A 14,935-nucleotide genomic window follows, 5' to 3' on the forward strand; every position below is an offset into this window, starting at 1 on the left:
ATCAGTGTCGCCTTCCTCCACCTCAGGGGACACCCCAATATCTTCAAAGGCCAATTAGCTGTTACAGCCTGGTAGCCATAAGTTACTTGGTCTTGAAGATTCCAGGTTAGAGTGTACATGTCTTGCTACCATTCGTTCGTAACTGCTAACAGATGTCTCTTGAAAATAGGACACAAGGAGAGCCATATGATAAGGAGCTGGTAGGCAGACTTCTGCTTAGGTCCACAACATAGTGTTTAAATATAATTAATGACTTGTCAGCATATACACAGCCACTCATTCCACATGTACTCAGGACAATGAAATGACACTGGGAAAGTAACGCTGAGAGGTGGAGGCAGAGTCTAGGGCAAGTGGATGACCTTATCCTAATAACCTTTTGCCTACAAGCCAGAAAGCTGCTTCAGGCGTCTAGTAATGCTAACTTTCATTAAACAGTTACTCAGGCCTGAATCCAAATATGGCCTATGTTCTGTACAGTTTTCTTTTACACATTTTTTCACTGTGGAATTTCAAAAAATGATAAAAATAGGACATGAGACTTCAAGCTGTTAACTCAAGCATCTGATTTTGAGGGGAGGTGGTTTCAATCTATTCTGGATCTTGTCATTCTCCTTTATTTGGCTCCCATGAAGTCATATTTTCCTTTGTCTTAGGTACTTTTATGACCATCACCATGTTGTCTGAGCACCTGACAATCTGTAATGTATTTATCCTCATAATGCCGCATGAGGTAATAAAGTATCATCATCCCCATTTTACAGATGGGGAACTGAGGCACAGAGAGTGAGTGACTTGCTCAGGAGGGAACTGAACCTAAGTCCCAGGCTAGTTCCCTAACCACTGAGAAAGCCTTCCTCTCTTTAAAATCTTTGCTTTTATTTTATTTATACAGGATGCACTGAAGGCCCAATTGATCTGGTGTTCGTGATTGATGGATCAAAAAGTCTCGGAGAGGATAATTTTGAAGTTGTAAAGGAATTTGTATCTGGAATCTTGGATTCTCTTGAGATTTCTCCCAAAGCTGCTCAAGTTGGTTTGCTGCAGTATTCTTCTCAAGTTCGCACAGAGTTCACATTAAGACAATTCAGCACAGCCAAAGACATGAAAAAAGCAGTATCCCAAATGAAATACATGGGGAAAGGCTCCATGACTGGACTTGCCTTGAAACAAATGTTTGAGAGAAGCTTTACTGAAGCAGAAGGGGCAAGGCCATTTTCAGCAGAAGTGCCCAGGGTGTCTATAGTGTTTACAGATGGACGAGCCCAAGATGAAGTCTCTGAGTGGGCCGGCAAAGCAAAGCAGAATGGTAATCTGGTATTTCTTTGTCACTGTTTCTTTAAGGATGTTTATATTTATTTATTTTTAAAAGTATTTCAGCATATATTAATGAAGAGACAAGATTGCTGCAATGTACTGGCCAGTGCATGTAGCACTGCCCTCTGCTGGAGAGAATTATATTTTCCCAAACGTTTGGTTCGCTGTCTAGGGAAGTGGTTTTCAAACTGTTGGTCATGACCCAGTACTGGGTCACAGAATGTAAGGTACTGGATCGTGGCGGCTCTGCTCAGCACTGCCAACCAGGCTGTTAAAAGTCCCATCGGCGGTGCTGGCTAGTCCCTACCTGTTCTGACACCGCGCTGCGCCCTGGAAGCGGCCAGCAGCAGGTCTGGCTCCTAGGCAGGGAGGCCACGAGGCTCCATGCACTGCCTCTGCCCTCATCATCAGCTCTGCACTCCCACTGGCCAGTTCCTGGCCAATGGGAGCTGGGGGTGGTGGTGCCTGTGGGCAAGAGCCGCACAGAGCTGCTTGCGCGCCTCTGCCTAGGAGCTGGACCTGCTGCTGGCCACTTCTGGGGTGCAACACAGTCCATGGTGCCAGGATAGGCAGGAAGCCTGCCTTAGCACCCCTGTTGCGTGGCTGACCGGGAGCCACCTGAGGTAAGCCCATGCCCCAACCCTGAGCTCCCCAAACCCAGAACACCTTACTGCACCCCAAACCCCTCATCTGCACCCCAAACCCCTCATCTGCAGCCCAGAGCCCTGATCCCTTCCCATACCCCAACCCTCTGCCCCAGCCCTGAGCTCCTCCCATACCTCAAACCCCTCATCCCCAGCTCCGTTGGGTCATGGGCATCGACAATTTTCTTCAACTGGATCGCCAGAAAAAAAAGTTTGAAAACTACTGGTCTAGGGGCTTTGCCACAAAGCACCACATTACAACTACTATCTCAGGAAGTAATGAGTAAGTACCTCTGAGAGGGTCTATGTACTGAAGAACCAAATCAGCACAAGGCAGTTGCATTGTATAGCTTGAATGCTGAGCTGTGCCCTGCATGTTTCCATTAAAGGTACTTAATTTAAATGGAGAATCGCAGATATTAGGAGCTTTATTAAATATTCCATTTAACACATAATATTAATATAAAACACCGCACTCAAAATATCAGATATAAGTTCAAGAGCCTTTGCTTTATGCTATAATTTTTAAAAATACAGCATAGACTTGGAAGCAATTATATGTTGCTATGATTGGGTGTCCATCCTGCACAAAACCATAAAGGATTAAGGTGACTAGGTGATCCAGTTAATTGCCCAGGCTGCACCTAGAGGAGGAGCCAGTGAACAGGATTAATTAGATGAGGCTCAGCTGGATGGGGATAGGAAGGGCCCGTATAAAACCCAGGAGCTGAGAACAGCTGGGGGCTGCAGGGAAGTAGTCTTCAGTTACTCCCTGGTAGGAGGAGGGAGTTGTGCATCTGGCAAACCCAGAGATGGGGGGAAAGCCAGAATCATAGGATTGGAAGGGACCTTGAGAGGTCATCTAGTCCAGTCCCCTGCATTCATGGCAGGACTAAGTATTATCTAGACAATCCCTGACAGGTGTTTGTCTAACCTGCTCTTCAAAATCTCCACTTATGGAGATTCCACAACCTCCCTATGCAGTTTATTCCAGTGCTTAACCAACCTGACAGTTAGGAAGTTTTTCCTAATGTCCAACCTAAACCTCCCTTGCTGCAATTTAAGCCCATTGCTTCTTGTCCTATCCTCAGGTTAAGAACAATTTTTCTCCCTCCTCCTTGTAACACCTTTTATTTACTTGAAAACTGTTATCATTTCCCCCCTCAGTCTTCTCTTCTTCAGACTAAACAAACCAGGTAGGGAAAGGCTCAGGGAAAAGGCAGTGAGGTCCTTGGCTGCTGACTAGAGGGTCCCTGAGCTGGAACCTAGAATAGAGGGTGGGCCTGGGTTCCCCTACCAGCCAGTAGGGAAGGGGCACAGACCAGCAGTAGAGAGTGGACTGCCTGGGACAGTCTGCCCCAAAAGACTTCGATACCCTGGAAGGGGAGGACCATAGTGACCTGGCCAGAGGGCCATGTCACAGAGAGGAAGCTGCAGCTCCTGCAGTGAGAGGGGCTGCATGGTGAGAGAGGATGATGGGTGGAGAGACTGCCAGAGGTGGGTGCAGCACCTGGAAGCATGGGCATTGACTCCATGGGTGCTCTGGGGCTGGAGCACCCATGGGGAAAAATCGGTGGGTGCTCTGCACCCACCGGCAGCTCCCCACCCTGCCCCAGCTTGCCTCCGCTCCGCCTCCTCCCCTGAGCTCGCCGCGTCCCCACTTCTCCCCCTAGCTTCCAGCGCTTCCCGACACAAAACAGCTGTTTTGCAGCAGGAAGCACTGGGAGGGAGGGGAACGCTGTGCAGTCGGGAAAGAGGTGGGGCCGGGGCGGGGATTTGGAGACGGGATCCAGTAGGGGCAGGGAGGGGTGGAGTTGGGGTGGGGACATTGAGGAAGGGGTTGGAATGGGGCGGGGCAGGGGGTGGAGTGGGGGGCAAAAGGGGGGGTCGAGTACCCACTGGCGCTGGGAAAAGTTGGTGCCTATGCCTGGAAGGAGCTAATCCCCAGAGCGGTCAGGAGCAGGTGCCCTAGTGGTGAGCTGACCCTGTGACAGTTGCTTTATTGTCCATATTCCACTGGTCTTGCTGAAAAAGAAACCCATTGTTTGTTATAGAGGAGGGCCTAGCAAGATGATAACTCATGTTCAGATTTAATTGGAAACGTGATTTTGAACAGTAAACATGGTCTACAATATGTTGTTGTTTCGTTTTGGGGTGTGTTTTTGGGGGGGGGTCCATAAAACTGTAGCCTATGATCAAGGTGACAGAAATCAATTCTTTAAGGCGCCCTCGGCAAAAATCACTGTCCCCACACAGTATCTAATAACAGCTAGAGATTTAAAAACCGAAAATTTTCAACAAAAAAAGGACTTGCCTGTAAAACAGGAAATGTTTTGCAAGAGTCATACTACTAACCTGGCCTGATGGACTGTGGCACAAATAAAGCTGCCAGGACCTTAGAAAGGCTTCAGACCTTGTTTTTTGACATATCGACACAATGATAGCTTGTTGCACACCTGAATGCAGGCAGGGGCACCCATTTGTGCAACCAGTTGGGAGTGTGTCCTGATATGACTCTGCTAAGGAGAAAAGGGAAGAAGTAATGGTACAAGGAGATGAAGAAACAGTGTGGAAAAATACAGAATAGGAGGCAACAGAGCTAACAAACTTGTATTCACAGAGAAATGTCAACACCACGCCCTTTCTGAAGCTTTGAACATTAAACCAATAACTTATGGTTTCATGCCCAGGAGTGAGTAGGTAGGATTTGGGACAGTGTATGGAAGAGTTACAGGCCTTGACAAGTAAAAGATGTGGAGAGAAGTACAAGCCAACCCCACTTATTTTCAGTGAGAAACCTCAGCAGTGGATTGCTTTCACTGAGACACCAGGAGCCAAATACATCCCCTGTATAATCCCACTGGGGGCCATGTAGTTTTGCTGAGCAGAAATTTGGCACTGAGTGTTTTATCACTGTTAACTCCAAGTCTTTAAAAAGCAGCAGACCTCAGCATGAACAGTCCATTCATTAAACTGAATCATCCTCTGTAATGTGGTGGATGTTTTACTTTCCTGGCTAGCACAATGTCATCCAGGGTCTTGATAGAAAGCAGGACTCTGCTTAATTAAAATGTAGGCCCCGGAGATGGAAGAGGTGTATTTACTATGTCATCACATCTAGTCTCCTGCATTGCCAGTGGAGGGTTGAAAGTGGTTATTCATAGTGAGCATATAGATGTTATCGCTGAACAGCAAAGGAAAGCAGATACACTAACCCCACACACTACTTTTTATCTGAAACCAAGGAGCTGAAAATTCAGTTTTTGTCATTGGCATCTGAAGCTCTCTTAAAAATTGCGTCAGTCCTTAAAAGGATAATCCTTGTGGGGTTTTTTAAAAAATGACTGGGATCCCAGACAGATCTTCTGCACTCATTTCACAATGACCTTTTGCAGACAGGACAAGGACCAACTTCTAATCTTTTTTAAATTCCAAAGCTGTCAGTGCAAGGTGAGTACATTTTCTAATGGCAGAAGTGATGTAACTAGAAATGAATATTCAGATCATGTGTAAACCAGAAGCAAGGAATCATTGCCAGTTGTTGGAAAACAGGAATATGAAGTGTGCTCTGCTTTGTGTGGTGTATGTTTAAAATCTGTCTGAGGGGAACGTGAGCCATTGCCCCCAGCCCAGCTACCAGCATGTATTAAGACTAACTATGGCATGAATCCCCTTAAACAACTGATCTCCTACTCCCAGTTCTCTTCCTGCCCCCTCCCTCGACAAGAAACCAAACACCCAATGCAGGAGAGACTCTTACACCCAGGATCCCTGCCCCAGGACTCATTAATCTCTTTCCTCCAGCCCCATAAATGGCTCCTCTCTCTCTGTCCCTTCTCCCAACATCAATTCTGCATTTCTCTTAGAAGATCAAGAACTCTTAGGTTCCAAGGCTCCAGATTAATCTGCCTAGCTGACTCTATCAGAGAAGACAATGTATTTAAGTCTATTTCTCAGCAAACTACTGATCTCTTTCAGGATTCTGTCCCCTGCCTGCCTTGCTACTACATCAAGTCTATCTATCATTTCAGCTAAAAAGGGACTGATGAGCTCTGTGTCCCTCCAGAGTCTCTCAGTGCCACTGCTAAATTGATCAGAGGTGCTCTCTCTCCCTCAGTATGTTGCAGCCACAGTGCTCTTTTGGGATTCATTTATCTTCAGTGGTAACCATATGTCCAGGGCTTCTTTAGCTGAAGAATTGTTTGTTAATAAAACCAACAGTAAAGCAGTGAGTTTCTACAGCATTTCAGATGTTGTATAACTCAGTGTAACTAGGATTATTCATCCAACACAATCTTTGGAGTTATATGGCATGCACATCTATGGTGCTATAAGTAATCAAAAATACATCTTCCTTTCACTTAAACTCTGGATTTAAAAAAATGTTGCTGTTGTAATAATGTGCAATTTATCTTGCACCCAGGTATAACTATCTATGCTGTTGGAATAGGAAAAGCAATTGAGGAAGAATTACTGGAAATTGCTTCTGAGCCACCAGACAAACACCTCTTCTATGCTGAAGACTTCAGTACCATGGGGGAGATAAGTGAAAAACTAAAAAAACGAATCTGTGAAGGTACCACATGCCTCTTCCATTGAGATATAAGAAAAAGGAACAGCCATTTATATTTTGCTTCTCTTCTGTTTTTAATAAATGATGCATCAAATATACACTTAAACCCCAGGAGGATTGGTAATGCCCCCCCCCTTCCTCCAGGCTGCAGTTAGATCAGTGAACCCCACCCAGACTAAACATGAGCTATTCCTTTAGGAATATTGGTTGTGGTGGGGCAGAATCCAAATGATTTATTGGGAGAGAACAACTGCACTTATGGTCTATATGAGTCATGTTTAAAATTGTGTAGGCCAGTGGTTCTCAAACTTTTTTTTGCAGACCACTTGAAAATTGCAGAGGGCCTCAGCGGACCACTTAATGATCTTTCCAAATGTTGTTTGTACCATTAGCTAGCTATTGTAAAGCACTTCGGATAAAAGCGCTATATAAAAAAAACCTTAATAATTCACATTCTACAAATAGAATAATTTGTTCTATAAATAGAAGAACAAAACTCATATTTTAATATCAGTAGTCTTACCTTTCTAATGCAATGGATATGCTCTCTCCCTTGTCGCGGCAGCCCCCAAGCTGGGGCTGGGAAGGAGGGGGGTCTCCCCCAGTGTGGCAGCCCCTGAGCTGGTGCTGGGAAGGAGGGTGGTCTCTCCCCCCACCACAGCAGCCACCGAGCTGGGGCTGGGAAGGAGGGGGGTCTTTCCCCAGTAGCCACAGCTCTGGAGCTGGGGAAAGTCACCTTTGTCTGGCCGCTGCAGCCCTGCACGTCCCAAATTCCCCCCACCCCCTCTTCTCACCTCCCCCACGTCCTACTCCCCCCAAGGCTACCACCTCACCTTACATGTGTCTTCTCCAGGGTCCAGGCACCTAATTAGTGGAGCCACTCCACTAATTAGGTGGGTGGCTCTTCATTGTATCATGTGCGGCTGCCCAGGCACATACCTTAGAGGGAACTATCTGCGGACCACCTGAATGGAGCTCACAGACCACTGGTCGTCCGCGGACCACAGTTTGAGAACCTCCAGTGTAGGGGAATGTTGCCGATGTTGCCTCATGTAAATCAGTGGTAGGGCTCAGCAGCAAAAAAAAAAAAAAAGGTTAAGGACTTCTTCTTACGGGCTATTGCGTGGTGTTCACAACAGCAACAACATAATCCAATGTACCCAGTAAGTAAACTGAAAAACAACCAGTTTGTGCTTCAAACCAGTCCTTTGATCCATGTGCGCAGAACCCGACTTTCCAAAATCATTCCCCTGCCCTGCCCCCACTGTGTCACTAGCAACCACACTCTAGACCTTCTTCCCATAGCATCTGTTCAAGGGATAGGAGGATTCTGAGCTGGAATGGACCCAGAAGTGAAAGTAAGCCGGTCCAGTCCGGTACAGCGTACCGGAAAGAGCTGGTACGCCGTGCCAGACTGGCTTCCTGGGCGGTGATTTAAAGGGCCCAGGGCTCCAGCTGCTGTGGGGATCCCTGGGCCCTTAGGTACATTTCCAATTATTATTATTTTATTTATCTCCTAGAACTGGAAGGGACCTTGAAAGGTCATTGAGTCCAGCCCCCTGCCTTCACTAGCAGGACCAAGTACTGATTTTTGCCCCAGATCCCTAAGTGGCCCCCTCAAGGATTGAGCTCACAACCCTGGGTTTAGCAGGCCAATGCTCAAACCACTGAACTATCCCTCCCCCCTTTAAAGTGCTGCTGCCAGAGCTCCAGCAGCAGGGCTCGGGTGGCGCTTTAAAGGGCCCGGGGCTCCCCACAGTGGCTGGAGCTTCTGGCCCTTTAAATCACCGCCGGAGCCCAGCAGCTGGGCTCAGGTGATTTAAAAGGCCCGGGGCTCCTGCCACTGCGGGGCGCCCCGGACCCTTTGAATCACCACGGGAGCTCTGGCAGTGGGGCTTGGGCAGTGCTTTAACGGGCCCGGAGCTCCACAGCGTCCGGAGCCCGGGGCCCTTTATTTCGCCCCTGAGCCCTGGGGCTCCCAGCCGCCTCTGCAGCTGGGAGTTCCAGGGTGATTTAAAGGCCCTGGGGCTCCCAGCCACAGCCGGAGCCCCAGGGCCTTTACATGCCTCTTCCGGTTGAGGTCACGCCCCCACTCAGGACTCCGGCATACCAGTAAGTCCTTTCAGTTACTTTCACCTCTGAATGGACCCCTGTTCACCAGGGAGCTAATGATGCCCCTGCACCCACTCGCACACAACTGGCACTCAGTATTACTTGCTCGTTCATATAGATGTCTGAAGTCACTTCCTGTAACAGGAGAATGAAGCCCAGGAACCCTAGAAGGCTCTTTGCTGTGCAGGATTGCCTGGTAGGAAGTAACACATTCCTCCTTTTAGGCAGGGCTTTGAGAGAGTCAGGAGAAAGAATATGACTGAGGACCCTCCAGCCAGACTGTGTATCCTCTGCCTCTGCCTCAACCCTAAGGATCTTATTGCTAGCTCCCTTTGACATGCAAAATACTGAGATTGTAGAAAAGCAGTTCTGTTCATCCACCTGCATACTAGGTAGGCAAACAGATGATGACAATTTCAAAAGCATAGGGAGATTCCAAGTCCAAAATTCTTGGGCAACTCTTCTAATAAATCTCTCTCCCTATCAAACATCCTTAGATAGCTGCAGTGCTGTTTGCCATACATTTCATGTACCTTTCAGAAATGTGTTATTTGCTAAACCAAAAACAAGTAAATCTTGCCCCTTTGAGGCAGTTTCCAAACTAGAAACTCTGATGTGTCCATCTGCCTCCTGGTTTTCTGCTGACCAGCTTCTCTTCATTCATCACAAATGGGTAATGCCTCTCACCTGCGGAACTGGGAGGCTCCAGGACTGCACCACGCTTTAACGTGGGCCACCAGAAATTCCGCCCCAAGTGATGGAACAAATTGGCAGCTCAGTTTCTCACAACCACTTTGTTTTATTTATGTTTAATTTGTATTTGTTGTGCAGAAACGACTGTTCCAGCAAGTTCCTCTCACCCTCCCCTCAGTTGAGGAATCACTGGATCTAACACCCTCGTTCCTCCAATGCAGCATCTCTCTAGCTGGCTCCCTGTACCCCCTGCCCAGTAGCAGAGAAGCCTTTCAAGCATCAAGACAAGTCTAAGAGGTGCTATAGGCAGCCTTTAAGGAGCCTCAGAGGTCAAGTTATGCCCTGCTGCAGCAAGCAACCATTGCTCACTCTGCCAGGCCATGGTGCTTTGAGTCAAACTGGCAAGCCAGGGCCACACGCGCACAGCCCAAAGTTTGGACTCTGCCATGGGGGGGTGGGGGGGGTTGACCTGATTTTTTTCTGTAACTGACTTAAGGTTAGTTGATATAATTTTAAGTTATTAGTAGTCAGTTGCTGAAGTGTTTCTAGCTTTAGAAGAACTCTTTTGATGGCCTAAGATGAAGGGCAGGGCTTACTCCTGGAGCCTCCAGCAATAATGCTGAGCCCCCTCTGAATTCCACACAGGAGAGCCACTGCCAACTTGTTATGAATGAGGAGGGAAGCTGCTAACAGAAAATCATCAAGAAAGAAATACCATTTTCCTGTCATTGGAAGTTACTGTTCTGTGCAAAATAATAAAATCATTTTTTCTATTAATATCTTTCTCTTTTGGAAATTGTTTCTGCCAGCTTTGGAAGAGTCAGATCCCCATCAGGATCCCCTGACAGGGAGGCCTCACAAGACTGGTCCTCATTCTTCAGGTTAGATGCTTTAAATCTGTGTCCTGTTTTCACCTCAGCTGGCTCCCCATTCAGCATTCCTCTCATGGCATCCACTATAGAAAGTTCATCATTCACCCAGAGGGATACCCATACCAAAAAACCAAAATCCCCCACAACCCCTTTTTGGTCTTCTGAGCTTTGTTGCAACATGCTTATGGCTGCATGCTCCCACCTTATCACCCGGAGTAGTTTATTTGGATGCTGTAACTTCCACAGCAACCTTGTACGTTGATGTACTTTAAAACATTTTTTATTTACATGATCATTTACTATTTAATAGACTCTAAAGTGCTCAGGCTTAACAGTAACCAATACAGAGCTGAAGTCCCTCTCCTGGCCTGGAATACAACACTTAAACAGTCTATCTACAGTATACAATCTAATAGCTCAGATTCTTTGTGTAAAATGCAAACTCTGAGTAGTACCTTACACCATTAGAAGTCCCTGCTAAAATCCACTGGGATTAAGGTGCTGATGGGTGAGTGGAAGAATCTGGCCTTAAATGAATGTGTTACATACAAAATTCAGTAGATGTATTGCATAATCACAACCACAGTTCTGTCTTGGGGTTTCCTGCAGGATCTGAACCAGGCAGCATAGCCGTCACAGACCTCCTTGCCTGTTCCAATTTTGCAGTACATCACAAGTATCTTTTTGAAGAGGAGAGTGTTTCACAGTCGACAGCAAGATCAGGTAATTAGTTACCAGGGCTCAGGTAATCTTTAGGCGATTCCAGCCTTCTCCTTTGATTACACAAGTTAGAAAGACATGTCAAGACTGGAAATTCATAAACATTGCCTGCCACAGAGTGGCGTTCCTTGCCTACCTGTTTCTTCATAGTACCCTCTCTAAGTGCCTCCTCCTCTGTGATGATTACAGCTAAGTATTTAACTGGGATTTGATATGTGCATCTTTTGATAGTGATTATACTATGCTTCAATGCCAGGAAAATATTGAACATACTCTGCATTTAGTGGCTACATTCTCTTGCAGATTCAGTATATTTAGATTATATGTCACTGTTTCTCTGAATGCCTTCTGTCTGCTTTTCCAGCAAACCCTTCAAAAGATAAGGAGCAGTGCAACTGTGAAAATCTCATAACATTCCAGAACCATGCCAATGCTGAAGTAAAAAAACTAACTCAGCGATATATCCTTTCTGAATAATTGTTTCCCGGATCACAGATAGAAAGGAAGTTATTTATAAGGGGAGGCGGGGAGGACAGTTACAATAAATGCTAATTAGGGCCATACACTTAAAACTCAAAGTCTCATGTCTCCTTGGGCCCAAAAGCAATTTATTAACTGAAACAATTCTACTGTTTACACAGCTCTTACAATGACTTCAAATCCACAGCTCCTTCAATGAACGGACCAAAGTTTTTATTCATAAACATGCATCTTAAATGTTTCATAGCCACTGAATAGGAAGACAAGTCTACATCTTAGATCAGGTGAGTAGCGTGTTTAGGGCGGCAAAGAAAATGGATACTGATTTTGAGACCTGGACCTATTCAGAGACCTATTCTCTGGATTTGGCTATCACTTCGGCTGAAATTTTAATCCTCCATCATACTATTTTTGAGTAGTGTTTATTGGCAAAAGGAAACTCTTGTATCAGAATACCAAAGAGAAGTCTCCCGCTGTGCTCAGGAAATAGCCACATGCAACGAGTCACTTAAGCTAATTTCCAAATGAAAATGTCAGGATATTATACAGAGAACAGTGCTGATGACTGATTTTACACACACAAACCACTTCTGGCTTCAATTTTCATTTTTTGAGTCTCCTCTTTTTTGCAGGAAAAAGCTGACCTGGGTTAGGCATCTAACTCTGGGAAAGGTTCATGGCTATGAATCCCAATCAGCAACAGCCACCTCCCTGCAGCCTGGAGTTAGGTGCCTAACTCCCTTTGAAGGGCAAGCTTGCTTAGGCCGCACTCATTCTACAAATTTTCTGCTCACTAGCTTGAACAGCTCCCAGCTCAGCTTGCTGGCTTTTGTGGATCCCGTTTTTATGCACAGAATTCCCCCCCTGTGGATTCCAGTAGGCAGCAGAGAACCTAAAAGTTAGGTGTTGCAAAGAATGGGAAATGGAGGGCTGGAAGGGACCTTGAGAGGTCCTCAAGTCAAGTCCAGTGGCCAGTCCTGGCAGGTGTTTGTGCAATATATTCCTAAAACCTCCAACAATGGGGAGTCCACAAAACACTGAGCCCAAAGTCTCCTTTGTGGATCCAGCCCTTAGCCTCTCCGTTCCCCACCTGTAAAATGGGGATATAGCATTTCATATGTTTTGAGGATACACACATTAAAGATCATGAGGTGCTCAAATACTACAGTACTCATAATTACGTTTTCCTGTATTGTACCAGATCTATTTGTGGGTTAGGGACTTCATGTGTCTTCTATAGTAATCTAATCTAAATAGTATGTTTATATATAAATAATGCTTCATAGTGGTAAGTAGCTGAAACATTTTTAAAGATTGCACTAGCAAGGAACGAAGTTTCACTTCACTTTAAAATGCCAATAGCAGCCCATTTTCTCCTATCATTGTGCTAAGCAGATATAAGCAGTGACCCGAAACTCCTGTCTATGGGTACTTTTGGTAATGCTAGTGGACTGCACTTTTAAATGTAAAACAACAAAACTTTTAGGGGTGATAAAGAAACCCAGTTGTAACATTCCATATTGGGCTACATACAGCTCCCTTTGTTCCTTTGCCAGCCCTGCATTGAAAAGGAGGAAATAGGGTTGAGCTGTGAAATACAATGACTTGAGGGGAGTGGAGGAGGAGAGCGACAGCATGTCAGTAACAGACTACAAACCCCCACAACCAGCAGCATCTGCTGGTTATATTCTCTCTTCCCTCCATAATAAGTTGGGGGTGTGGAGGAGGGGGCACTTGAAGGATAATGAAAGAAAAATGTAGCAATTACATGCCAGAATGCTGAGTAGAAAACTATGCAGCGTTGTGCTGGATACAACAGACTATAATATTTAGCTTGTTACAAATACAGGCATTTACAGTTCGAGGCTGCCATGACATGTTTGTTGAATTAGTGTCATTTTAAAAATGATTTCACCTTCCTTTCAGTATGCTAAGAATCAAATTAATATTTGAAGGAGTTTCTGGCAAGTTTTGGTATAATACTATGTATTCCAGATAGCTTTTTCCTTAACTTATTGATACTGGAAGAAATAACTAAGAGAATGGAAGCCCTGGAAAACAGACTAAGATACTGATGAAGAGTTCTTAACAGAAGTATACACTGTACTGTATATTTATACATACAAGTTGCAACAAAGCTATTTTCTTAAAGCCGTACAAAGCTATGTAGCACAAATCTTTTTGTGTTTGATGGAAAAGGACATTTTTGGACCCAATATTTACATACTGAGGTACAGCATTATATTTTTCTCTTGCATTGATTGCAGTAAGACAAGAAAGGAACTTTAAAAATTTTATAGTAACTAGCAAAATTTCTAAGTAGAATTTAACACTTGAATTTATAAGCTATGCAATCTAATAAAATGCTTTTATTTTTAATTTGAACCCTCCATGCTGTGTTTGGGTATTTTTAGACTTACTGGTGTGTTATTTTGGGGAAGTTCTATGGCCTGTTATACAGGTCAGTCTAGTGATCACAATGGCCCTCTTCTGGCCTGGGAATCTATGACTTTAATATACTCTGTAAATCATTTTTGCTTCATTAGTTGTGCTCCATCTCTCACCTCCTCCATCATACTAAAAATATTAAGTGTGCTGCATAAATGCGACTATGAAACAATTGTTTCATATATACCCTCCTTTGCCTAGCATAAAACATTGTCTATAGAAAACTAGCTATGAGGGAAGGTGAAGACTAGCTTAATAGGTTTTTACTTGCATCACAAATGTATACACTAACTCCAACTACAGCGTTTTCTTGCAGTATTCCAGGTGTTTGAGCAGCTTCAAGTAACAGTTTGCCATCTGCCTTCTACATCCAGAACACACACACACAATCTCCTCTCACCTAGCACTCTAGTCATTGGCCAGAATTCACATTTGGTCCCAGTCTATATTATACTCTATCACATTGTAAACTCTTCAGGTCAAGGGTCTTTTCTTGTGTGTTCTATCTAGCCTACAGTGGGAGACATGCATGTTTCCTCCAGACAAAGGGCAGAATATGGGGCACTAAATGTTTCAGGGAGAATGGTCCTCAGGTGAATTTACATTCAAATATTCCAATTGGAGAGCCATATAGAAGATAGTTTTCTCTGAAGCAGAGTCTCTCAGGCCGGACAATCCTACTCTTGTTGGATAACTCACAGAGCTGAGCAAATTACTTAATTATTCAATGTGGTGGTCAAAAAAAAAGTGATTAGTTTCAAAGTGACACTGAATTTGTTTCTTACCACAACAAAACCTCAGATTTCAATTTAGCAGTGCTGGGCAAAAGCTTTCCTGAACTGCAATTTCACTCTCTTCTAGTCTCTGAAAAAAATCTAGCACCTGTGGGTGCCTTTTTGTCATGAGTAAATCTACTTACATGTCTTAGGCCACAACTGTAACAGCAGATGTTCTCTCAGGGAACATGGAGTTTTACAGATGAAAACCATCTCTATTCCCAAGAAACCTGAAGGGTGTTTTCTCTCCCTCTCAAAATCCTTTAGTTTGTTGCTGCCATCCTCTCTACTTGGAGAGTG

General features: G+C 44.9%; 1 protein-coding gene across 9 annotated transcripts in view; it reads left to right on the plus strand.

The window, feature by feature from the left end:
* MATN2 (matrilin 2) overlaps positions 1–13,796 on the plus strand; it is a 107,170-nt gene extending 93,374 nt beyond the window's left edge. For 8 of the 9 annotated variants that reach the window (XM_039521929.1, XM_039521932.1, XM_039521934.1 and 5 more), the window contains 6 exons: positions 896–1,309; positions 6,385–6,537; positions 10,149–10,220; positions 10,821–10,934; positions 11,296–11,391; positions 13,434–13,796. In XM_039521929.1, the coding sequence (XP_039377863.1) occupies positions 896–1,309; positions 6,385–6,537; positions 10,149–10,220; positions 10,821–10,934; positions 11,296–11,391; positions 13,434–13,486 (902 nt within the window). In that variant the 3' untranslated portion in view covers positions 13,487–13,796. Of the gene's footprint in view, positions 1–895; positions 1,310–6,384; positions 6,538–8,870; positions 9,033–10,148; positions 10,221–10,820; positions 10,935–11,295; positions 11,392–13,433 lie in introns of those variants that run through there. The other variant, XM_039521936.1, reaches the window with a different exon arrangement.
* Positions 13,797–14,935: the final 1,139 nt, after the last annotated feature.

The sequence above is a fragment of the Mauremys reevesii genome, linkage group 2 (genome assembly GCF_016161935.1).
Source record: "Mauremys reevesii isolate NIE-2019 linkage group 2, ASM1616193v1, whole genome shotgun sequence".
Classification (NCBI taxonomy): Eukaryota; Metazoa; Chordata; order Testudines; family Geoemydidae; genus Mauremys; species Mauremys reevesii.